We start from the raw sequence: 26,577 nt of genomic DNA on the forward strand, positions 1-26,577 counted from the left end.
ATCTATCCAAGGACCTGGACCTAAGGAATATGTTGGCTCCATCTGTTCCTACAACCCATATGTACCTCACATATGCCAAGTTCACCAAAGTGGCATATACTGTAGAGAAAACATCAGGAGCAGATTACAAATGTATACAGCAGAAATTTTTGTTGGGATAACAAGATGACTCTCCTCCTTTCCCCTTTCCACACAGTATAACTGATTCGAAGAGAGTGGGAAAATAACAATACTAGATAATTTTGTGTAAAATGTGGACTTGGAAATAAGACTGAACATTAATCATAGAAAATGTTGCCTTAAGAGACTTAAAAACCAAATACAATGTATGGATTCTAATTAAAACAAACCTATCAATGTAGGTAGACTTTGGAGAAGACCAGGGGAATTTTAATATAGTCTATATATTAGAGGGTACCAGGAAAATATTAATAATTTTATTAGTTATGGTAATGGCATTACAGAGTGGGTAAAACTGGCTATAATTTGAGATGCATGCTTAGGCAGGTAGAAGCAAAATGAGGTGAGGTATGGAATTAATTTTGAAATAATTCTGCAGCAGCAATAATAAGAAAGAAATGAGGCAAGAGGGGAAATGTTGATAATTATTGAATCTGGCGGTCCATTTTACTCTCTTTTTCTCTACTTTTGTACCTGTTTAAAATTTTAAGAAATAAAGTAATTTTTGAAGAAGAGAAAATGTTGCAAAATCAAATTTTTCTCCTTTAGGTAATGCTTTTTAAAATTCTGCTTCAAAACTTACCTCAAAGCCCTCTTTTTAAAAAAACTATTCTTCTATTATTCATCAATTCTATGCCCTTATATCCTGAGAATTTATAATTAATTCATAACATACTTATTATCTGTTTATAACTTTCTATACACCTGTCTTTTAATTATCTTACATGTGTTTGGGTTGTCTTCACACATAGTGCCTAAAACAGATTTTCTAATGCTTTTTACTATCAAAGCCCTTAGTATTTTCAAATAAAACAGCAGATGCACTAGAAAAGTTCAGGAAGACAAGAAATTTTAGGGCAATTCAGTTATTTTAACAATCAGTAAAGGTAGTTCATTTAAATATTAACTTTCCTAAGAGAGAAAAGAACAACCAAATGATTCAAGAAAACCTCCAGTCCTCCAAATGATATTTATAAAATAGAACTACCTAAACTTTTGTACACCTATAGCCAGAAAAATGTTGGGTGAAAAGCAGGGGAATACCCATCAGGTCTACTCTAGAAAGCTTTGTGACAAAGAAGTTTAGTGAGAGAAACTTATATAGGACAGTTAAAGGTCTTCCATCTTCCAACAGCTCACATCAGCCCAGCCTCCACAACGAAATCAAGGGGCTGTGAATCACAAACACATAATTCAGAGATGCTCTGGTATTCCAGACAATCTTTTATGCCTGAACAACACAGCTGGTTCTACTACCAATCAGTCACCCTTTGAGAATCTGTTTATAAAGCTCTACAGAAGGTACTATAGAGTAGTACATAGAATTTCCCCCATGAACTATGATTTTGCACCACATCTCTCAATATTTTCTACCCCATGTCAGATAAGTTACTGCAAATTAAACCATCACAACTCATCAATTAACAGATTAGGCATTATTGTTGACAAACAGAGTACTGCCCTGAACACTTTGGACTATCTGAATTCCTCTCACATTCTGATACTCACTGGTGAAACCCTCCATAACTATGGTAATTATTCCAACCTTAGTTTCGTAACAACCCAGAATGCTACTAATTATCACCAGATGTGCCTTGCTGTGAATATTCCTTACTCTTTACCTCTTTAAAAAAGGCATTATATATTAGTCAGGTTTTTCAAAGGATGAAAATGAAATAATTTTAGAAGAAAAATGTTGGGAAAGAGATAGGATTTAAGAGAATAACGGGAGGAGGCAGAGAGAAGCTGGAGTGGAAATGGAGAAAACAGAAGGGGAAAAGGCCCATTGCAACTCCTAAAAATTTCATTGAATTAGCCCAGGGTTCTCAACTTCAGCACTATCGACATTCTGGGTTGGATGATTTTTTGTTGTGCAGGGCTGTCCTGCGCATTGCATGGTGTTTAGCAGCATCCCTCTCCTCTACCCAGTAGAAGCCAGTTGTGACAGCTAAAACTGCCTGAGATTGGCAAATGTCCTCGGAGTGCCAAAAAACCTCACTCAGTTGAGAACCACTGAGTTCAGGAATGTCACAATTCATCAACATGAAAGGCCTCTCATATGCTGCAGAGGAATCCTTGGAATTTAGATGGGAAAGAATTAGAAGTCTTCAGAGTTACATTCTTAATCCACCTGTATAAACCAAGTTGACTTTACATGTAATAATCCTCATTATACTTAATGTGACTTTATCTTTTTAAGTAACTCTATTATAGTGATCAATTTAGATTTGCTGGGGATTTCGTGAATTGAATTACTGAAAAGTTTGACTAATTCTTAAGAAATGCTTCTACATTTTATTATAGATGATAACACGATTTATGTGGTTATCAAGTAGTAGTACTTGGAAACTAGTAAAATGAAAGTTTGCAATGAATATATGGTTGGAAAGCTCTTAATGGATACTATACCATTCCATACATTATTTGTGTGAACAGATCACTTGTGTTCCTAATGCTCAATAAAGAAAATTTAATCCTAAACTACTCCTGTCCTCAGCTTCATTCCATAGCAGTTAGTCAAACCCTTAGCTGTCTGCTCTTATGTTCACCAGTAACAAACACTGATACACCTGAGAAATACATTGGATGAAAAGATGGATCTTTAAAAATCTCAGAAGTTTGTAACACTAGGCAGCAAGTTAGTCTGTTACAGAAAAATGTCCCAGGCTTGCAATAGAAGAATGAGTAGAGAATGAAATCTGGGTGTGAAATTCAACTAAAGAACAGTCCATAAAGAGATGACTTTAGGATTTTCAGACTTCATTCTTAATGGAATGAGGTAATAAAATATCTTTTAAAGAAATAATTGATTTAAATTAATTGGTAATTAATTTAAGAAATCAATTTTATTCTTTGATGACATTGATATAAATTAAAAAGTTACAATAAAGGATAAAATAATTCTTATCAATTTGGCTTTGGTCAAATTACATATGGTAGATTGTCTTCAGCTGAGTAAAAGGATCATTGGCAAACTGAAATATACGCAGAGAGTAATTAGTAATATAAAGGACCTGGAAACCGTGACTGATAAGAAACTGAGGATGTTAACCCAGCAAGAAATCATAACCATCGTCTTCAAATGATAAACAGAAATTAAATAGGTGTGCATTATTATTATTATTACCATAAGTACTAATGTTTTGAACTACTACATGTTAAACACAAGGCTAAACGCTTTTACCTATGCAAAATTTTTAAAAATTATAATTATAAAATTATAGCCCAAAGAAATATATATCTCCACTTCACTATCAATTTTAATATCATCCATTATTACCTCGTCCAATTTCACAAAACTAGTGATAGCAGAGGTAGGATTGGAACACATTTTCCTAGTTCCAAAACTCGTACTCTCAGCCACTATAATCTATCATGCAGGTCTAGAGGGAAGAGATGGGACAAACTGGTAAACATTAGAGGGCAAATATTTCAGATCAATACAATTAAAGGACAGTGTGGGTGGTTTCTTATTCATCTTTATGTATTCTAGGCCTAACAGAATGTGCTGGTTTGAATCTATTATGTAGGCCAGAAAAGTCTATGCTTTTAATACAATCTTGTAGGGGCAGACCTATTGTGGGTAGGCTTTTGATTATGTTGTTCCCACGGAGATATAACTCAGCCCATTCAAGATGGGTCTAATCCCCTTGCTGGAGTCCTCTATGAGAGGATAAAGGATGGATGAAATTGAGAGAGCTCAGAGATACTTTGAAGCTCAAAGACATTTTGGAGAAAGCCATTTTGAAACCAGAACCCAAGAGAAGAAGGACCAGCAGACGTCATCATGTGCCTTCCCATGTGACAGAGGAAACCCAGATGCTATCAGCCTTTCCTCAGAGAAGGTAGCTACCTCTTGATATCTTAATTTGGACATTTCATGGCCTCGGAACTGTAAATTTGCAACATAATGAATCCCCATTGAAAAAGATGACCCATTTCTGATATATTGCATTCTTGCAGCTTTAGCAAACTGAAACACAGAGTGCATGGGACTTCATAATTACATGCTTGTGTGATGACAAAGAAGACTGTTTCGAAGCTTGAAGAATACCACACTAATGCAAAATGTTAGCAGTAGGGAAACTGTGTGTGTGCAGGGGGAAGTGTATGGAAACACTACACTTTTTGCATGACTTTTTTCTGCTGTGATAAATTTTTTTTAAAAACCTTATAGAATCAGAGATGCTTTTGTGGCAGTGGATATCCTGCTGCTGGAATAGAGCAAATATTTTAGCAGAGGTTGGATTCTAAATCATTCATCAAGAATGTTATAGATGAGATGCATATATGATTGAAAGTTGAAATAAAATTCTTTAAATCTTGAGATTCAATTTTCTAATGCATTTTTCAAATATTTGTTTAAATACTGAAGTTAAAATCTTATACATGTTTTAACTTAATTAAATAACCCTAATATATTAAGAAAGTGATATAGGTGAAAATCTGAGAAAGACCTATCAGAATTTTCATAGTCTAATGAAATTTAAGTTTTTAATCTGTGTAAGAATATGTGTGCATCTCTCTAATCTTTTATGGTAAATTATCAAAATCTAAATCTATTCACACATTCAGTTAATACTCTTACCACTACTGATGGGATTAATTTATAGAGTTAACTATCCAGAATTTTATTTTACTCTTATTTACTACTTAATAAGCAACAGGGAACAAAATTCTTATCCACAGAAAGATAAATTTTGTAGATAATAGTCTAAAGTAAGTTGTGGGCAGATCAGATCATGTATGATGCAAGGAATTTGAACTTTACATAACAGACCATGAGGGTCTACTGAAAAAAAAAAATCAATAAGAGTGATGAACTCAGATCAAGACTAAGACAGGAAGATGATACTTTAATATTTATAAAAAAACATTAAAAGTTTCATCATCATAAAACATACACAAGGTTACCAAAAGAAAAAAATAATAAGGCAAATGAAGGATTTACAATGAAAATAGGCCCCTGTCCATATCTTCCCTATTCCATGCCTTACTCCCCAGAAATAACACTTTTAATCTCTTTTGTTTTCAGTTATTATGATGTTTACCTCTAAATTGCTAAAAATATGCCTTATACTGCTTGTTCTGGTTTGCTAATACTGCCATTATGCAAAATATCAGCTTTTATAAAGGGGATTTATTAGGTAAAAAGTTTACAGGTCTAATGACATAAAAGTGTCCAAACTAAGGCATCAAGAGGATACCTTCACTGAAAGAAAGCCGATGGCATCCAGAACACCTGTGTCAGCTTGAAAGTCATGTGGCTGGTATCTGCTGGTCCCGGGTTGTGTTTCAGATCCTCTCTCTCAGCTCCTGTGTGTTCTTGCTTCTTTCTCCCAGGAAATTTCTCTCTAAGCAACTGGGGGTCCTCTCTTAGTTTCTCCGGGGCACACTCTGGGCTTCATCTCTTAGCTTAGCATCTCCAAACATCCTTCTGTTTGCCACTCCAAGCATCTCTAAGCATCAGCAAGCATCTCTAAGTATCTCTAAGCCTCTCTGTCCGTTCCAGCTCTGGAGCTCTCTTAAGTAGTCCAGTGAACTAATCAAGACCCACCCTCAATGGGTGGGGTCCACACCTCCATGGAAATAATTTAATCAGAGGTTCCACCCTAATCAACAGACTAATCAGTTTGCCCCCACAAGATTGCATTAAAGAATATGACTTTTCTGGGATGACATACTATATCCAAACTGGCACACTGCTCTGTTATGACCTACTCATTTTGGACAGTATCTATGTTAATTTATGCTATGATAGTAAGGAGTTAATTACTAACATATACACAAAAATACCCTCCCACCTATTTTTAATTGTTTGGTTATTTTTATAATTTAAATAACACATTTAAACCTAGTAGTATTATTTTTGTAGGTGGGTAAAACATAAAATAGTGAGCTGGGAGAATGTGGTGGGCTATGTCTAAGGAAGTCCCACTCTAACCCCACCTCCTGGTGTTCATGCTTTTGTGCAATCTCTTCCAGTAGAGTATGAGTGGGATTGTGACTTGCTTCTAACCAACAGAAAAAACAAAAGTGATGGGTTACTTCCATGATTATATTACATTATGCAGATTATAGATTTTCCTTACTGGCTTGATGCAGTATATGGCCATTTAGGAAAGCCCATGCAACAAGAAGCTGTGGGATGCCTCTAGGAGCTGAGAGCAGCCTCCAGCCAACAGCTAGCAGGAAACTATAGCACTCAGTTCCTACAGCTACAATGAAATGAATCCTGCCAGAAAACTGAGTGAGGCTGAAATCTAATTCCTCCCAGTCAAGCCCCCATATGAGAACACAGCTCAGCCAGCACCACGATTACAGTCTTATGAATCACTAAACAGAGAATCCATCTAAGCTGTGCATGGACTGTGACCCACATAAACTGTAAGAAGATAAAGGTGGGTCATTTAAATGTATGCCAATTTGTTACACAGCAAGAGACACTAATACAGTGGGATAATGACAGTACTCTAGGCAAGAGATTGTGCAATAGTAAGCTGGTGCGGGCACAGCCAAAATAGAATAAAGATATGTGAAAGTTACACTGTGAAGGCAGAAATGACTGGCTATAACACTGAATCATTATGGTGAGCTAAATAGAAACAAGAGTCAGCAGTGACTTCAAAGTTTCAAGCCTTCATGAGAAAGAAGATGATGTCATCATTATCCAAAAAGAGAATAACAAGAGCCATGAAGCTCACCCTCAAAACCTTCCAAACAACTGCTGCTTAGACATTGGCCTTTAGATTAACCATACTCTTATTTGGAGTCTTGGTATACCCAGTCCAAGGGATTAGGGAATTTTAACCTGTTACTTGGTACCTAGGCCTCTTAGTCAGCCACTCTTCAGACGCTGCTTTTAAAACAATGAAATTCTTGCCTAGACAGACATCCTTCTTGTGTGCTCTGTGGGACCTTCACCATGGTGCCAGGATCTCTTTCTAGTGTCCTATTCCTCATCCCAATTTTACCTCTACCTTTTCATCATGAACCAGGCCCTGATGACATGAGGAGAATCTTTGTTTTATTTTGTTTTGTAATATGGGGGAAGATGAGCTTAGATGTGATCAACTCTGGAAGAACTTTTCCACAAAAGGCTGTAATTGGGAATCTGGTGTGTCAGAAAGAGTGGAAAGCAAGGCAAGAGAGCCATGCAAATAGAAAGCAGTGATTGAAACTGAGATCAGAAAAAGAGAATGTTAGGAAATGGTTGAAAACAGAATTCTCTGGCAAAACTTCATACAGAAAGAGTTAGAATAATAAGAGAGAGCTAGGTAGTTTTTTATAAATTTATTTTTAATGGAGTGAAGGTCAAAGTACTGCAAGTCATAGTATGTAAAGTAGAGGAAATACTAAGAAACAGACAGTCAGTTGTGTCAAAAGTTGGAGAGGGAGGCAGAGGAAGGGATTTGAGAAAGGATAAGGAAGATGAGTATGGCTAAAAATATACAGCCATTGAATTTGACACTTGGAGGTCATTGGTGACTTATGACAAGATTTCAAGGATTTAAAGAGTACTTGAGACATGGAGTGGAGACTACTCTTTGAGAAGTTTAAGAGTGAATGAAAGAGGAGAGTCCTTACCTTGAGAGGAGCATGAAGCTCAAGGAAAGGAGTCATAAATGAATACAATAAGAAAGATGTTTTATATATTATCTCATTTATTCCCCACCTCAAACAGTGAGAATGTAAACCCTATCATAAATATGACGTGACTGAGTCTCCAAAAGCTGACTTGTCCAAGGTCATAAATTTAGAATATGGGAGAACCAGGCTTGAGACCCAGGTCTATTTGGATTTAGAGCCTTTGCCATTTCTGTATTCCCACATCAGCCTCCTAAAAGGCAAACCCAAACCTCAGAACTGGACCATTCTAAAGCAGAAAGATACGATCACAGAAATACAGAGAAGAATAATATCTCTTCTTATTGAAAGAAGATGAGAATGCTGGTTTGCAACTGCTATGGATCCCAGAGGAGCCATGATCCTTTAATCCAGTCTTGCTGGGTGGAACTTTTGATGGTTTCCATGGAGATGTGACTCAATCAACTGTGGGTGATACCTTTGATTAAATTATTTCCATGGAGGAAATAATTCAGGGTGGGTCTTGATTAGTTCACTGGTGTACTTAAGAGAACCCAAGAGCTGACACAGATGCTTGCTAATTGCTTAGAGATGCTTGGAGTTGCAGACAGAAGGATGTTTGGAGATGCTAAGCTAAGAGATGAAGCCCACAGTTTGCCCCAGAGAAGCTGAGAGGACCCCCAGATGCTTAGAGAGAAACATCCTGGGAGAAAGAAGCAAGGACACAGAGGAGCTAAGAGAGAGGAGCTAAGCAAACCCCAGAGACATTTGGGAGAAACCAATTTTGAAATGCAACCCGGAAGCAAAGGAACAGCAGATGTCAGCCACGTGCCTTCCCAGCTGACAGAGGTGTTCCAAACACCATTGGGCGTTCTTCAGTGAAGGTATTCTCTTATTGATGCCTTAGTCTAGTCACTTTTATGGCCTTAGGACTGCTAATCTGCAACCAAAAAAACTCCCTTTGTAAAAGCCAATCCAATTCTGGTATTTTGCATAATGGCAGCATTAGCAAACCAGAACAATGAGGCAACCAGTATCGAGTGCCAAATAGGAAGAAAGTCCCAATGCTAGGACTGATAATCCAACAGCTCATAATTATGCAGCACAACATTTATTATATACCAAGTATCATTCTAAGTATTTTATCACACATTGACCCATGAAATCCTCATCAACAACCCTCTGCCTTAGAAACTATTATAATCCTTATCTTACAGAAGAAGAAACTGAGATTCAGAGAGCTTAGGCTGAATTTCCCATGTGCATGCAGTCATTGACAGTAGAACCAGGGTTTAAACCCATGCATTCTGTCTCCTGGGTCCACACTCTTCTCCTCTCTGCTGTATAGCTTAGTGAACAACCAAGTCAGGATTTAAACACAGATCTGTGTGGTTCCAAAGCTCATGCTCTTTCTACTATGTCATAAGGATTTCAGACCATAGAGACAGAGGCAGATCCACAAGGAAGCCTTTCTAGACTGTCTCAGCATAAAGATAAAAACAAGTGTGGCTAGTCATTCAGCAGACATCATTAGCAGAAGTGGAAGACCTGTCACCTAGTCCTAAGAAAGCTAAGTATCTAATTTAAGACCTTCTCAGCAGGAACAAGGGTTAAGCTTCTGCCCTTTGCCTGAGTTGTCAACTAGAGTATCAAATAAAGCATAATTCAACATTGTTTGCAAGAGAAAAAGAGTAAATATAGGATTATAATTTAACCCTAGACTGGAGATGGTGAACAACTTGAAATGATAAGTCCTGGGTGGCCAAAGTGCACTGAGAACATGGAAAGGTCAACTTGCAAGAAGATTCCAGAAGTAGAGGAAAATTGGGACTAGAAATAGAGTGGATAGTATCCATGGGGGAAAATATGAGCACAGCCAGAAGCAGCAATCATTCTGAACCAAAACAGCAGAAACCAGTTGTTGAATAACCCTTAGGTAACATCTCCAAAGGCCTAGTTACGGTTGCACTGGTCCTAAGTATATTTATTCTTTCTGTGACTCAGGGAGGACCAATATCTGGATATGAGTAGTCTGGAGCCTAGATAGCCCTCAAATGTGAAGAGCTCGCTCGGTGCAATGAAGAAGACAGTGAAATCAGTGCTGCCTATGCTTCCTAGTAGAGCAAAGGGGGCAAAAGCTAGACTTCCAGTATGAGTAGAAGCAAATACATTGTCAAAGGATCCAGGACCCCTTATTTTACATTTAAGAAATGGTTTAAATCCTTCATTTAGCCATTTTACTCCTTTAATCAAATTTATTTTTTTTAATGAGGCAGCTCTGAGAAATTTAGCTTTCCAGGACCAAATAGGGCATAATCATTTGTCAACAATGGCTACAAAAAATCACTGCGCCTTTCAATGGCAACTGTTCCAAATTACAAGCACAGCCTTAGACATGTTTAAATCATAAAAGAGGTTTCCAAACAATTCATCAACTGAATTACCATAATAATATTCACTTGTGGAGGTACTTTTAATCTTGCTTAATTGTTAAATTAACATTTTTCATAAACTAGAAACGAATAATAGCACTTAACTAATAATATATAGCCTAGAATGAAATATGATCTAGCTAAATGATCAACGGGGTCTAAATTTTCTTCACTTGGTACTATAAAGCTTCTCAAAGATTTTTTGTTTGAGTGCTGGTAAATCTTCAAAGTTAGTGCCAGAACCAAGCAAGAAGGGCTCACTAAGATGTGAAATGAAAAGGGCAGTACCTCATCTTTTTCTGTGAGCAAAGTATTTTCTAAAATTACTCCTGTCTCTGAAACCAGTACTTTCACTCGGTATTGGTTAATGATTCCATTTGGTTGCCGTGGTTTCTTCCAAGTAATTCTTATTTGTGTGGCTTCTACTTCTGCAAGTTGTAAATCAAATATTGTGCCTGGAACTAAAAAAAGAATAAAGAGGGTGTTTAAAAATACATTTTCAAATGAAAAAATTCCCTAAATTCTTGAGATGATTTAAATGTGTAAACAACTCTTAGGAAATAGACTAAAACAATTTACTAATTTATTTAAAACTAAATATAAGATGGTTTACATACAAGGATATTTAAATTTTAATTTCTATATATTTTTCTCAAAACTTAAGTTAGTAATAGGATAACATGGAATAATATTCCAAAATCAAAATGTCACAACATGTCACTGAAGCCCTTGTTCAGAACAAATTAATTAATAAAGATAAATTCCTATAGAAGCTGTTTGTGGATGATTAATATCCAGTTGAAATCTTGAAAGCTGCATAAAAATTATAACAACATATCCCCGCAAAAATATCCAGAGGACTTTGGATGCAATGAAATGTAGTTAGTAAATTCAATTAGTCCATCTTTTAACTCATTAAATGAAATTATTTGAACCATTGATTGATTTTTGTCTGCTGACTTTTAAAATTAATTATGTGAGTCTCAAATTTCAGGGGCCTTCTCTTTTTGTAGCAGCAAAGAAAAACAGGGAAAAACTAACAATTGGTTAAGATAAGGCACTGAGATCTTAATGCAAGTGCTAGTTATAAAGTTACCAAGACTGACTTCTAGGAAATCTCCCAGTGCTACAGGAGTAATGGACCAAGAATAAACATGACCTGGGCTTTGGTCTACTTTTTGTTTTTGGCTCATTGTGTGATTATAAATAGCCAATTCACCCTACCAACCCTAATTTTCTTCATCTATAAAATGAGTGGAATTATATCTGTCCTACCACTACAAAAGGCTAATTGAGGAGCAAATTTTTGAAAATAATTTTTTTTATTATATTTTTTTTATTGTGGAATATAACATATACATAGAAGTGAGGAGAATTTATAAAACATAAGTTAAAGAAAGAATACAGAACGTGACATAAAAACACTGTCTCTTATGATCAGGGTGGAGTAACACATTAAATTCATTTCCCGAAACAGACATTTGGCAGTAGAACAGGATTAGCAAATTCCTGTTAGAAGAGAGAGGCACTAGAGATATAAAAAAATGGAGAGAGACCCTGCCTCCCTTTTAAGGCAACAGAAAGGAAATGAAAATTAATAGCACAACTCCCACAAATGTTATTTATAATTATGAGGAACATAATTATTAACAATGATTGACTGTTGGCATATAATTAATTGCTAATGTAAATATTAATGTAAATATTAATATATATTTAGCATGTTTTGATTAACTTAACCATATAGTAAAATGGATAGCATTTTCATCCAATAGATAAAGAGTTTGTTTTGCTTTGTCTCCATAAAGTTACCAGTAGAGAGCCCCCTGGGTATTGTAACAATAGAAATATTTATAAATATTTGTTGAATATTATATCAATTAATAAATCATGCTGGCCTGAGAGTACATTATCTGATTGTTGCTGTCAAAATTCAAGTACTGTGCTCAAACTGGGACATAAACAGAACATGGAAACACCTGTAAATTGCTAATTCTTCAAATCTACTTTTGTAAAAACATTTTGGATATTTCTAAATAGAAGGATAACTCTTTAGATTTATCTCCCCGCAAGTCTCCTAAATTGAAGGAAAAACACTTTGACCTTAGAAGGAAGGGGAAAGAGGCCCAGATAGGATCCTGCAATCATTGACTGATTCATTCACTCATCATGCAACACATCCAGCGCTCATCATAAGGTCACCGTTCTAGGCACTGAGAACAGAGGGAGGGATAAGACAATTGCATAGTTCATCTCTTGTGCAAGTTTACTTCATCACAATATATTGTCCCTGTTGTCCAATAGATAATATTTCTATTATCATATTCACCAATATACATTTTCAAGGAAAGAGAAATTTTTTTTTCTACTTAACTGTGTAGTGTGAAAATAACATTGTCACTTGAATAGCAAAGCCCCCATTCCACCTTTGTTTTAAATTTTATTAGAGGTCACTAGACAAAACCTTAGCCAATAGTGTATAACATAAATCGTAGAAGAAATCTGGCATCTCTCTCATTTAATTTGACTGATGTAGACTCTCAATTGAAGAAGCAAATTTAATGACTCAGATTAATCAGGCAACCAAACCCTGCCTATTGGGAAATAAGTCAAATGCTCAGTTTAGGCTAATGCAATACTTTAATGTAGCAGGGTGCTACAAATTGCTCAGTAAAGCAGAAAAAAATATATTTTACAGTCTATTATTTTGCTAACCAAACCTAAGAGTAAAAGCAGATCCTGTTTCTTTATCTTTTACCTTGTAAGATACTTTTCAATATAAGGTAATTAATCTTGCTCCATGACACTGATACTTGAATTACAATCCAAGGAAAGATTAAGTGGTTCTGTATTACCCTAAAAACGTGCCCCAAAGTTGTACAAGAATAATGACTGTATATCTATATTTTTTTTTCTATGAAAGAAGAAAAATCTTAGGGAAATAGAGTAGAAAGCACTGTATCTTCTCTTTAGAAATATACTTGATCTGGTTACATCACAAATTCTTATGAGGAAACCAGAGAAATGTGGATTAGATCAAATCCTTTAATACTGATAGGCAATTAATGAAAGAAAATTAAATTGGGCAATTATTCATGGTTCAGCAGCAATTCTTAAGATGTTGTCAACAGCAGTAGTCTAAGAGTCATTCTTAAGACAAATACATTTATAAATTTTACTAATAAGTGAGAAAGAGTAAACACACAATGGGTAAAAAAAAATAATACAAATGGTTTGATGCTTTCGAATGAAAAATTTTAGAAGAAATGAAATGGAGACAAATGGCATCATGGTAAAAAATAAAATAATTTTTGTCATTATCTTGTAAATTAAACTTCCCTTAGAAGTGCATTTTGAAAATATGTATTTAAAAACACAAAAGCCATTGAGAATTCCAAAAAAAACACAAAGTTAGCAAGTTCTCTGTGGTTTTCCTACGAAGATTTTATTACTATTTGCAGAGTAACAAGTTGAAATCATGGAGGACAGAAATCCTCACTTTCTATAGACTATTTAAGGGGAAGTAAATGTGGATTTCAACACTTTGTTTGCTCTTTAAAAAGTTGTGTTGCTACTGTCCTTGTGAGATATCTGGTGACAGAAATGCTTTTAGGGCATATTGAAGCAACAAAGTTTTAAGACTGTTTGTTTTTAATCCTCCATATAAATAATAAAATGTTGTTGCCTATGTTACATTCATCAGCATTGTTTAATTATGGAAGAGGTAACTCTATGTCATCTTCTAACACTGGAGATTATTAGATTATCAATTTTTTCCCCAAATCATTCCTTATTCGCGCCAATGTAGAAACCTGCTCAGTAAAATATTAAGGAATATATAGGAACCCTATGAAATAAGTAGGAGAGCTGCCATAACAATACAATGTTCATTTTCTTTGATGAGCAGCAGTAGACTTTGACCATAACATCCTCAGTGTCAATGACATCAGCCCTCTACAATGGGACAGCACAAATCACTCTCTATAAGAACTCAAACCAACATTTTTCTATGAGTATCTGGACATTTATTAGAATGCTGATTGTTCTTTTAAGGCATTGATTTAAAAGAAGCCAGCTAGTCCAAATTAATTTTTAAATAGCCTACAGATTACTTTTAAATCTATAAAGAAGAAAAGAAATACTAGTATCCTTGATTAAAATGCCAAAGAAACATGGTGGATTAATAAATAAGAAAGAATAATATAAACATACCAATTTTTAATTGGAAGTAGAACATTCTAATGAGTTATTAGGCTGTTTTCTTATAGTTCAAAGATTCCTTTACTGCAAAATTTTAATTAGTGGGACCAGGATTAATTAGTGTTGACAGAAATGGAAAACTGCACTCACTTCATTTACCAAAAAAATCCATGGAAGCACCTCTTGTGGCTTCACTATCCCCAGAGAACTCCATGGAGGGAGGCTGGCACACGGGGGTAAGGACAATGCCACTCCTGCCCTGGGTGGAACCCACCAATCGCCCACTGGGCATGTTCATAGAAGCCCAGGCAGGTAGGAGGGTGAAACCCAGGATAAACAGCTTTTTATACTTGACAAATATAGTCATCCATTCAAAACAATTGGGTGTGAAAAATAACCCATGTGAACTGCATTGAACAGCGCCCTTAAAATTCTATCTTTAATTTTGTGAATGAAGAAAAACAGAAATAAAGAGAAATGAATGTTTAAGTGATATCCAAAATAAACAATGTGAAGACTAAAAGTTAAGATATTACTTAATTTTATTCCATAAGAATAGAATGCGGTTAGTCAGTTGGGTTGGTTGGTAAAATGCTGTTAAGGCCAAAGTCAAGGGTTTCAGTCTGATAACAGCCAGGTCCCTAGGCTGTGTTTGAAAGTCATTCATCAATCTGTGTAGTTTTCTTGGAAATGCTTAAGAGCAAGTGGTTTTTAGGTGGGGATAGGAGAAAACTTAAAAATCTAATGGAGAAGCCACACAAAGCTAAGGCTATTTTAATAGAAACACAATGGCATAATTTAATATGAAAAATGAGGATATTTGCTAATGAGTATGCATCTCTTTCATAATCTGTATATTGAAATTATATGCACATTAGAATTTCCATTTGAAATAGATTCAAAACATCGTTTCTACATTCTTTCGACAGCAAACCATTATCAAAGGTTAATTGTGCTTGATGAAGAAGCATACAATTTCCTAATAGTTGCTGCCCTCTAATGGTCAAATACTTGAATACTGTGTCTAATGAAAATAAAGCCCAATCTTTGTGTGTGTGTTTGATTTATGGTTACTGGATGCTAACTACCAAACAAATAAAATTTGGAAAAGTCTTCAAGTGTTAATGTGTTGTAAAAATTTATTATATTCTTCTCAATAACTGCAGTCCCTAAATAGAAATAAAGACATTTCAAAATCTGGTTTCAGCCAGGAGAATATGTTATGAAATTATATGGTAAAATTTTTTTTAAAACATACAGTTCACTCAAAAATGTGATGTTTAATGTATACAAATAAAAAGATTCTTAGGGAGAAATACTGTCTTAATAATTTCAGTAAATGCTGGTTAATTTGTATTATGCACCCTTTGGGAATTGCACTTGTTTAGAATATCCTTCTGATTATAAACATATTTTGTAATAGGCATTGGGAATATATGGATTCCTCTGAATACTAGATATATGAAAAAACAAATATTCTGGGTTAGTAAATAAGTTTATTTGAAGACTTCTTGAACTTTTGCTAATATTCATTGTGAATCTCTAACAGGCTCTAATGCATGTAGTGTTTCCTAATCCTGCTTGATCTTACACCCCTTTTACTAAGAAGCATAATGGAAACAATTTAATAAGGAAATTGGTGAGGAAATAACATAAGTAAATATAAAGTGAATTGCTTTTAATACATTTAGTCAATTCAACAAACTTCCCAAGCACAGAAAAATATCACATTGACAATCCAAAGGAGAGGTTCTCACCATCTGGAGGAGTGAATACTGAAATATTCGACTTTGGTCCAATCCCTGCACTGGTTTCAGCCACAACATACACATCATACATTGTAAATGGTGTTAGGTTAGTGAATGCAAACTTAAGGTCTTTTGTGCTATTATCCAAAATCCGACCTACAAGAAAACAGAAGACACCTGTGGATTATTCTCTCCCTAAGCATGTATTCATTGTCACATTTAAATACAGAGCCAAGGACAGCAATTAAAGTGCTAACCAATGCACTAAAATTTGTCATTATAATTTTAAAAGTGAATATATTTTAAATATTTGACTTAGCAGTACACCGATACCAATTTACTTAAAACAATGCAAAGAACATAGCCATTTCCCAATGTCTAAAATGATTTTTACAAATCACAAAGCCCTCTAAGCTGTCATGTTATTTTTGACCTATTTAAAAGGAAAACATCAGATTTTACCAGTAGAAAGCTAGTGACACTATTTTATACTCAAATATATTTGATTATAATGTTATATATTCTCATTATCTTCTATAAAAAGATAGGAAAATATTTTCTGTTTAGCTTCTGAGCAAAATTCCTTAAATACTCCATCAGCAAAATTCCTTAAAATTTCAACTTTACTTCTGAAATTTCCCTCACCTTTTTGCTTTAACTGAAACCTGGCCCTCCACTAAGAACACTGTTTCTGTTCTCCCGCAGCCTTGCAAACAGTGGCTCTCTCTACTTCCCACCCCACCCCCTAGTTTTCCCATCACTAGGCAGTCAGGTATGGTAGGTGTTCCTGCACCTCACTGTCCCATCTTTGGCTATTCTCCCTCTTTCTTATAAAAGCCCACAGCTTTAAAACCATGTCATGAGACAATGCCATCCACTAGCCTTATTGTTGTAGAGAACTTCTAACCCAAGATGCTATTCTCCCTCATTTTTGACGGTTTAGCTACTGACTTAATGTCACTCTTCAACTTTACGTTCTTAATTTGTAGCGATTACAATATCCCTGGAGATAATCCTTAAATCACGCTGACCTCTACATCAGACATTTAGTTCTCCACTCCATCTCAGCCATGCCCTCATGATCAGAGCTTAGACCTCACTATTACCAATCTCCTCCAACATCTCAATTTCATGTAGCTCTCTCTGACCACTCACTCCTCTCCTGTTTACTTACTCTAGAGCCCTGAATCAACAACTTATTAACTCCATTGGAATCTCCAACAGAATCAGTACAATACTCTATTCTTAAACAACCTTTTTTTTTGTTTTTCCCTCCCTCACTCTTTGATTTCCACTCTTCATTCTTTATCCAGCCTCAATGTCATTGTCAATTATCATAATCACTGCCTTAATCATGCCTTCAATTCCCTTGCTCTTCTCTTGTTGAAGGGAGCTAGAGAAAAGCACAAAACCACTCTGACTGCTATCACTTTAAATTCATGACCACAATGAGCATCTTACTAGCCTTCTTACTTGCCTTCCCTGGCCTAGTCACTCTTTTTTTCTACATGATTTTTCATGCTTTCTCTTCCCTCCTCAGACTTTCAACACTTCCTGCCCCATCATCATTCCCAGATGATGGTCCTGCTTACCATTACAAAGAAAAAATTATATCAATCAGAAAAGATCTGCCAGACTCCCAAGATCACAACTACTTATTTATGAGCATCTGTACCATATGCTCTGCTTTCATACCAATTACTATGAACATACCATCTGGGCTCTTATCTCAAACAAATGTCTACATGCGTACCAAAGATCCCCTAACCTATACAATAAACCCATCTAGTAATTCTCACCTTTCTTATATCTTTTTTTCCTTTTTTTCCCTCTCTATTGGATCATTCTCATTAGCAAACAAACATGCTTTATTTGTTCCCACTGAAAAGAAACCTGTTGACTCTGCTAAGCCCACCAGTCCCAGCCTGCTTCCCCTTTAAGTGAAACTTCAATGAGCTGTCTGTACTCATTGCCCCAGTGCTCTTCTCTCATTCTATCTTAAATTCATTCCGATCGGCGTCCACCTTAACTGCTCTTGTTAAGATCCCAGCTACTGTCATGAAGCAAAATGCAATTGTTGATTCTCAATTCTCATCTTACTTGATCTGTCAGCCTCATGGAAGAAAGAGTGCCTCAGCCAAGTCTTGGAAAATATTATCAGATAGAAAAAATGTGTCTGTGCATCTATGTAGTATCTCTGTAAATTGTGGTGTTGGGGGGATGGAGCCTACCATTTTTAAGAACTGAAAATATTATGACTCACTTAGTGATGAGAGAGAAAGGCATTACTGATGTGACTCATAATGTAGTTCTATCTAAATGGAGTGATTTGGAATTTTTTTATCTTTTCCCATTCTTTCAAATGCATGACATTTACTGGTTTTTGTTATCTCATTATTATTTGAATTAAACTTTTTTTGTACAACCATATCATCTCAGATTTGGGAAGAATTTTAGAGTTTGTTTAATTCACTCCCAACATTATAGTACTTAAATCCCCCCCAAATATGTCTGACAGTCGAATGCCAAGCTTCAGCTTGTTTACAAAGATAGAGAACTTGTCATCTTATAAAGCTGCCCATATTATTTCACAAAGCTATTATTAAAAATTTTTCCTAGTTCAAAGTGGAAATATGATTTAATACAATGTTGGCCCATTTTTCTTCATGAATATATTTGCCGTCAGGCAAAGTCAAGGTCCTTTTCCTTATTCAAATATTTGAAGAAATTTATCTCCTCTAATACTTCCCTCCTCAAGGGACCATCTCTAGTTCTTCCAGCTCTTCCTCATGAGATATGAAAATAGTGTTTTGGTTGTCCTCATACCCATTCATTGTCTTCTACAAGAAGTTCAAAGAACATCATTTCTTTTCTATAATTTGCTTCCATTGTAGGGTCTTTAAGAAAGAGTTTGCTACTAGTAACATTTTATATTATCCTTACCCCAAAAGGTAAAACAAAGCTGATTAATACTTACCTGATGGTCCATATAATTCAACTCTATAGCTAAATTTTCCTGTTATTATAGTTGGCGGGTCCCATGAAATTGAAAAAGACTTCCCTGTGATGTTGACTGTTCTACAATTTTGTGGTGGTCCTTCAGGCACTGAAATAATTATAGAAAAAAAAAATGAATATATAATAGAGATAGATCTAAAACAAAATATCATCCTATTTAATACACATAATAAAACACAAAGTCAGAAAAAGAAAGTAAAATGTCACAGTAACAGAATAGCAAAGTATTTATTAGCTTAAAGGAAAAAAAGCATGTATCTGAAAAATCTGAGTAAGACATCCTGGATCATCAAGTGAGCTTCGTATTTGCAATAATTACCTAATTTTATTATTGTTGTACATGATTGCACAGTGCAAATTTCATTATTATATAGTTCATTATACTATCACATTTTTTAAAAGCATTTATACCTGCATATATATTGATTTCAACAAGGTCTGGCTATCCAGTTTGATAAACTTTTTCTCTCTGTTAGGCATAGGTGGAAGGGTCAGGGATTTAAAACAACCCTCAGTATATCTACTGGCAGCGTCCTTTACATTTTGTATCATTATTTGTATTTCTTTCTGAGAAGAAACTTGTAACCTACAGTTAAAAGTTTCTAATGTGACTTTAGTAGCATATAAAATAATAGACATTTTTTAAAGACTACTTTTATGGATGTGTTTCTATATTTTAATTTTTCTTCTAATTGAAATGAAGCAATTCCATTTTTTAAAAAAAATTTCTTCTCTACTGAATTTGACTTTGTATAACATGAAATTATTTCTTTATCTATTGCATAAGAAGTAAGTATAGAGGAAGGAAAGGGTATGATTCAAAGATGGCTATTTAAATAAAACAAAACAAATATCAAACATATAGGTAATGTCATATAGTAATAGCTTACAGCTATGTCATTAGGAAAAATGAACAGTAGTTTAGTGAAATTAACCTCTCACTTATAATTTCCAGTAAAATCAAAAGCTATCATTCACAAATGAATATCTAATATATATATGTATAAAATTTGGATGTATACTGACATAGCACATAATGAAATACATTAATTCCCACACCTAGACATATGTGTGTTTATAATTTAGTAATAATGATAATACTAGCTAATTATACTAATTTAATCCTAAAATCCCCATGAGAAGTACAATTACTATCTCTATTTCTCAGATGAGGAAACTACAGTGCAAAGGAGATATAGGTAGGAAAATTTTTAAGTATTGTTTATATCTGATAACTGAAATGTCAATCACATAATAGATCTAGTATTGCAGGTGTTACGTTCATACTTGGTAATAGGAATATCAGTAAGAGAAGGGTATAGATAATTAGGGAAGATGTAGGAGGGCACAGATGATCATAAAAGAAACTGCTGAGATCACAGAATGATTAAAGCTGATTCTAGGATCATGGTTATCAGATCAAAAATCCTTTCTTTCAAATCCCCCCTCTTTTCAGATGCTTATTTTAGTAAGAGTGTAGCAATTTGAAGATGCCCCAGGTGAGACGCCCATTATCTGTAATTAGCAAAACAAAACAAAGCAAAAACAGAGTTCTTGAAAAAGAAGGAATGTTAAAAAAAGATCTATATGAAGAAAACAAACTGAACAGTTATTCTGTAAATAATTTAACTTCTTTCCTACCAAATTGAACTCATACCTGATTCTGGTGTTCTGACGATTGTACTATCAATATAACCTGCTTCAGTTGTAACAGCCGAAACTTCAAATAGATACGTTGTATAAGGTCTCAAACGTGTCACTACAAAACTGATAGGCTCTTTCCACACAGAGCTTATCTTACTGTGTGCCAGCGTGCTCAACGAGTAAGTGGTACGTGATGGAGACGTAATTCTACCAAGGGTTGATGAAGGACTGGTTGTACTCCATAAAAATGATTCAGTATTCTCCTAGTGAAAAAAAAAGGAACAAGATAAATTAATGGAAAAATGTTGTCATATCTTTTGGTGAACATGAGAAGTATAATTCATTTATTTTTCCTTATATTATAAATATTATTCCTTACATGCCATTTTTACTTTATTGCTATACAATTTTAACAAATTTATCCATTCAAATCATGGACCATTCTGCTAGATCTTAATTGTACCCACTTATTTCAACAGTTCAGGAAGGATATGTTTACTGTATTCTTTATACCTCAATCTTATGAAAAGGATTTCAAATGGCATAGGATAAAGGTAAAAATACAGAAAAATCATTAAAGTAAGAATTTAAAATGTTCATCTTAAAAGAGTAAGAACCAAAGAGCTGCAATATCTCACATTTGTGAAATGTCAAGCATATCTCATTTTCTTACTATTTTATTTTTTTCTCATAAGTACTCAAAAGATAAACCCAATAGCACATGTATTAAGTACAATGTGTATTTGTGTGTGTGTAAAACAAATATATCCTATTTGAAAAAGAGGACTTTGAGACATCTATAAATTAAAGCACTTACAACTAACTTTGATTGTTTCTTTATCAATTATACCACAAAGATCATCAAAATGGCTTTTGAAAAAGCACTATTGGAGTACTTCCAGCAGTTTTCCATTAACGACTGGAGTAACAAGTCCTTCACCATGGATATGCACAACCAAAACAATTTATCTTTGCAAACTTAGTCTTGAATATTTTTTCTACACGTATGCTCCCTGTGCCAGTTTGAATGTATTATGTCCCCCAAAACACCATTATCTTTGATGCAATCTTGTGTGGGCAGTTGTATTAGTGTTGATTAGATTGTAATTCTTTGATTGAATGTTTCCATGGAGATGAAACCCACCCAACTGTAGGTGATAACACTGAATGGATAATTTCCATGGAGGTGTGGCTCTGCTCATTCAGTGTGGGCCTTGATTAGTTCACTGGAGCCCTATAAAAGCTCAGACAGAAGGAGCAAGCTTGCTACAGCCAAGAGGGACACTTTGAAGAATGCACAGGAACTGAGAGAGGAGCTGCAACTTAGAGAGACATTTTGAAGACAGCCATTGAAAGCAGACACCAGCCACATGCCTTCCCAGCTAACAGAGGTTTTCTGGATGCCATTGGCCTTCCTTCCATACTTGTGTTGATGCCTTCATTTGGACATTTTCAAGGCCTTCAGACTGTAACTTTGTAACCAAATAAGCCCCCTTTATAAAAGCCAGTTCATTTCTGGTATTTTGCATAATGGCAGCATTAGCAAACCAGAACAGTCAGGTAAATCCCATCGTACAGTGCCTAATGTGTGAGAATAGGTCAAGAAATAGAAGAGGAGGAGGAGGAAATACTGTTAACAGACAGACAGTTGTGTCATTCCACCAAACTAGTCCCTGTGAATGTTAATAGACATTCAACTGGAAAATTTGAAGAGAAGGCAGAAGCATATGAGATATTTATTTCTTCCTCATGTATAGTTATTTTATATAAATTACCTCATTAAAATTGATATCTTCTTAATAAAACCCATAAATGATGAATCATTTTAAATTTAAAAATCTCATTTCTTTAACAGAAGGTGATGACTTTTAAAAATATCTATCACTTTCATCTATCTAGAATATATTGAAAGTTATTTGTCTATTGTTTTACTGTTGTGAGTAATTGGATGACTCATAGCCAGATTTCCTTTACTTCCTAAGAGGAACTTTACAGTATATGAAATGCTTGTGCTGTCTTATTTAATTATTTTGTACAAAGTCCAAAGTTGAAGATATATCTGCAAAGTGTATAAAACATATAGTCAATAGTATCAATCCTACACAGATGGAAGAAGCAGGCAGTTGGAGGATAACTAAAATCTTGAGTCCATAGAACCAGCCATTATAGACAATATTGTTGAAATAAATGATAAGAACAATATATATAACAATTTTATCAGCCATATTCAGAGTGTTAGTTGATTTTAAATACATTTAAACATACAGCAAATAATTCTAAATTTACATATCTAAAAAATTAATGCAACAGGAGGCAATCCCATATAAATATAAAGTTGTATGCACATGTTGCACGTGTGTATTTATGTAAGCTTTGTGTGCCAGTTTGAATGTATTCTGTCCCCCCAAACACCATCATCTTTGATGCATTCTTATGTGGGCGAACGTATTGGTGTTGATTAGATTGCAATTCTTTGATTGAGTGTTTCCATGGAGATGTGACCCACCCAACTGTAGGTGATAACTCTGATTAGATAATTTCCATGGAAGCATGGCCCCACCCATTCAGCATGGGCCTTGATTAGTTCACTGGAGCCCTATAAAAGCTCAGACAGAAGAAGCGAGCTTGCTACAGCCAAGAGGGACACTTTGAAGAACGCACAGAAGCTGAGAGAGTAGCTGAAGCTGAAAGACAGATATTTTGAAGATGGCCATTGGAAGCTGATACAGACATTTTGGAGAGCACCATTTTGAATGCAACCTGGGAGCAAGCAGATGCCAGCCACATGCCTTCCTCCAGTGAAGGTACCAAATTGTTGATAACTTACCTTGGACATTTTATGGCCTTAAGACTGTAACTTTGTACCAAATAAACCCCCTTTATAAAAGCCAATCCATTTCTGGTATTTTGTGTAATAGCAGCATTAGCAAACTGGAACACTCCCCTTCTGTCACATGGATGGATTATCTTTTCTCCAATTATATTCTAGGCTTTTCCACCTTTGGTCTTTATAGAGTACCCTCCATCTGAAGGTCCCCCTCACAAAATCCCTATCTATCCTTCCTTTCCTCTTTCCTTCAAGGCCTACTGCACATGCTATTTCTTTCATAAAGCTTTTCCAGAAACTCCATTGTGATTTTGATCACTCACTCTTGAATTCCCAACCCCCACCCTTTGATTCCACCTTGACTAAAGCCATTTATTATACCATGATACTATAACCCAATAATATAAGTACCTGAATAGCTAGTAAGAAATTTGGTAACATGTATGGCCCCTAGATGCTAGCAACTTCAAGATACAAATTTACCTAAAATCTCTAAGGCTTAGAAAATGTCTCATGATACTTACATTACATTCCGGCAATTTCCCGGTCAAAATGTCCTCTACTCTGATTGAGACATCTTTCACTACTGTCCCACTTCTGGCATGCTTGACACTTATCTTGAAGCCAGTAATTTTGCCATTTGGTTGTCGAGGTAAATACCAAATCAGGTTTACTGCTGAGTAATTGAAGGCCTCAACTGTGAGATTTGCTACTTTTCCTGGAGCTGCAGCAGTAAAAGGGATTGAGAGGTGGAAAACACCATTATAAAACTTAAAACTTAGAATGGCATTTATATAATTTGGGAATGTTAAATTTTGCATGTTATTTGAAATCAGATATACAATATTTGGATAAAATCTACTTTGAAGTGTCTTTGTATAGACACTTTTAATTCTTTTGACCAAAACAAAAACTTGAAATCTAGGCCATAGGAGTTTAAGAGGGAAATCGGCTTTATCTCAGGATTATTGGGTAAATACATGCATTGATGAAAAGTTTCAAATAATTATGAAAAAATATTCAATCATTAGTTGTTGTGACTAAACAGATGTCTGAATAATAAATTTCTTATTTCTGGATATATTTTGGAATTCTGTAGATTAAAATCTCAGATAATGAACAAAGTAGAAAATTAAAACAATTACCAAATCATGTGCACCAAAAAGCACATCTCTGGAATGTTTGTAAATACGTTTTGCCTAGTATCAAGTGGGCACCCACCCAACAGGCTGTAGTTGCTGCATTTTTGAGTTTTATACACCCTCACAATCAACTTTCTTCAGATTTTTATGATATTTTGCTATCAATCAATCAATACCCTAAAAAAAGTCACTTGAATATTCCTTTAGATGGAATGAGACCAACATGGAGCTAGAATGAAGGAAAAGTATGTCTATTAATTTCAGGGTAACAAAGTTTCAGGGTAACTGACAAAGTTTGCATAAATAGTCAAAATCTTCCCGAATACAGGAAAATATGAGCTCACTGTTGAAATAAATCAAAGGAAAGCAAAACAAAATGTTTACAATAAGGCAATGTAATTCACGATAAAGGTTCCTAGTATTAAGATGCCAAGCAACTAGACTTTAGGTGCACATTGTATGGAAAATGCCAAAATATGATTTATTAAGTAAAAGTCATGTAAATTATATAAGAAAGTTAGGTCCTGAGAAGGAGGGTTATGTGTCAGTGATGTTATTTAGACAGCTGTAAGAAAGAAACTTCAGGGTTTGTACATTTGAGGGCAAAAATAAAAATTAAATAATTATTGGGAATGATTAATTATTAATAATGTATGAAATAATGGAAGGAAAATATTTTTTCTGCAAAAAACAATGGAATTAATTAAAGTTTAAGAAAGATAATGTCAACATGATTATTCTCTAATACTATATATTTAATACTTGAATTTCTTATGAATAGATACACTATAAAAAAAGGAAAATGTTTATTAAATATATGATGGCATGGAATTATAAGAAACAAAACTTATATCATGAACCTTATTCATCCTTTTAAATTTCATATTTGGGTATGCTATACAAATTTTTATAAGAATGCCTGGAATATCAAATTTATGTACCATACATATAAAATTATGCAAAACATTTAAATACATATAAAAATTATATATAAGCTGACACATTTCCAAATGGGCCTTAACAATGGTCAAGTGCAGAGAAATTTGGAATTTATAAGGTAATTAAACATTTATTAAATTCCAAAGCAAGTTTTCAAACAATTAAATGTAGACCATAAACATTAGATAGATGGAAATCAATTAAATCTGTTAAAAACATTTACTGAAAAATGGAATATTTTTATTAACTCATTTTGAATTATTTTTGGACTCAGTAAAAGTCCATGTCTTTTTTTCCTTGTCTGACTCCATTGTGTTTGAAGACTAAGTCTAGCTCTTTTCAGTAATTGGCAGTTCTTTCATTGTCCTAAATATTCTAGTTTCTACTTCTGGACTTTTTTACACCAGAATCTCTTTGGCTCTTGATTTTTTTTTTTGAGTGAATTTATCCTTCTTGATCCAAGTAAAGATTCAATACTGAAGTAGCAAAAAGTTCTGTTTTTATAAATTCATTTAATCTTTCAGGCAGGTGTCTTAGCACACACTTTGAAGGTGTGTCTAGACCAGTGATATACATAAATACATAAGTATGTGAAAGGACCTACAACTTTTCAAAGTGTACAGTATACAAAGTATACAATATACAAAGAATACATACTTAAGCCAGAAAGAACTTTATATATCTAAAACAGATATTTTCAAAATTATTTTTCTGCATTTCCAGGGATCCATAATGTTAGAAATGAAAGTTCAAGTGGTATAGCTAATAAATTAAAGGCTAAAATAAATTCTACATTTACCTATAACAACGCGGCATGGAAAGTTAAAATGTTGAAATTTGGGGGCTTATGGGTAATATAA

The 26,577-nt window shown here is 34.6% G+C and overlaps 1 protein-coding gene across 3 annotated transcripts in view; it reads right to left on the reverse strand.

Annotated features, from left to right (window-relative positions):
• Positions 1-26,577, reverse strand: part of PTPRQ (protein tyrosine phosphatase receptor type Q) — a 217,499-nt gene that overhangs the window by 178,982 nt on the left and 11,940 nt on the right. For all 3 annotated transcript variants that reach the window (XM_037845990.1, XM_037845989.1, XM_037845991.1), the window contains exons 5-9: positions 24,161-24,360; positions 20,823-21,072; positions 19,125-19,253; positions 16,157-16,303; positions 10,488-10,660 (exon numbers count right to left, since the gene is read on the reverse strand). In XM_037845990.1, the coding sequence (XP_037701918.1) occupies positions 10,488-10,660; positions 16,157-16,303; positions 19,125-19,253; positions 20,823-21,072; positions 24,161-24,360 (899 nt within the window). The remainder of the gene's footprint in view (positions 1-10,487; positions 10,661-16,156; positions 16,304-19,124; positions 19,254-20,822; positions 21,073-24,160; positions 24,361-26,577) is intronic.

The sequence above is a fragment of the Choloepus didactylus genome, chromosome 8, assembly GCF_015220235.1.
Source record: "Choloepus didactylus isolate mChoDid1 chromosome 8, mChoDid1.pri, whole genome shotgun sequence".
NCBI lineage: Eukaryota > Metazoa > Chordata > Mammalia > Pilosa > Megalonychidae > Choloepus > Choloepus didactylus.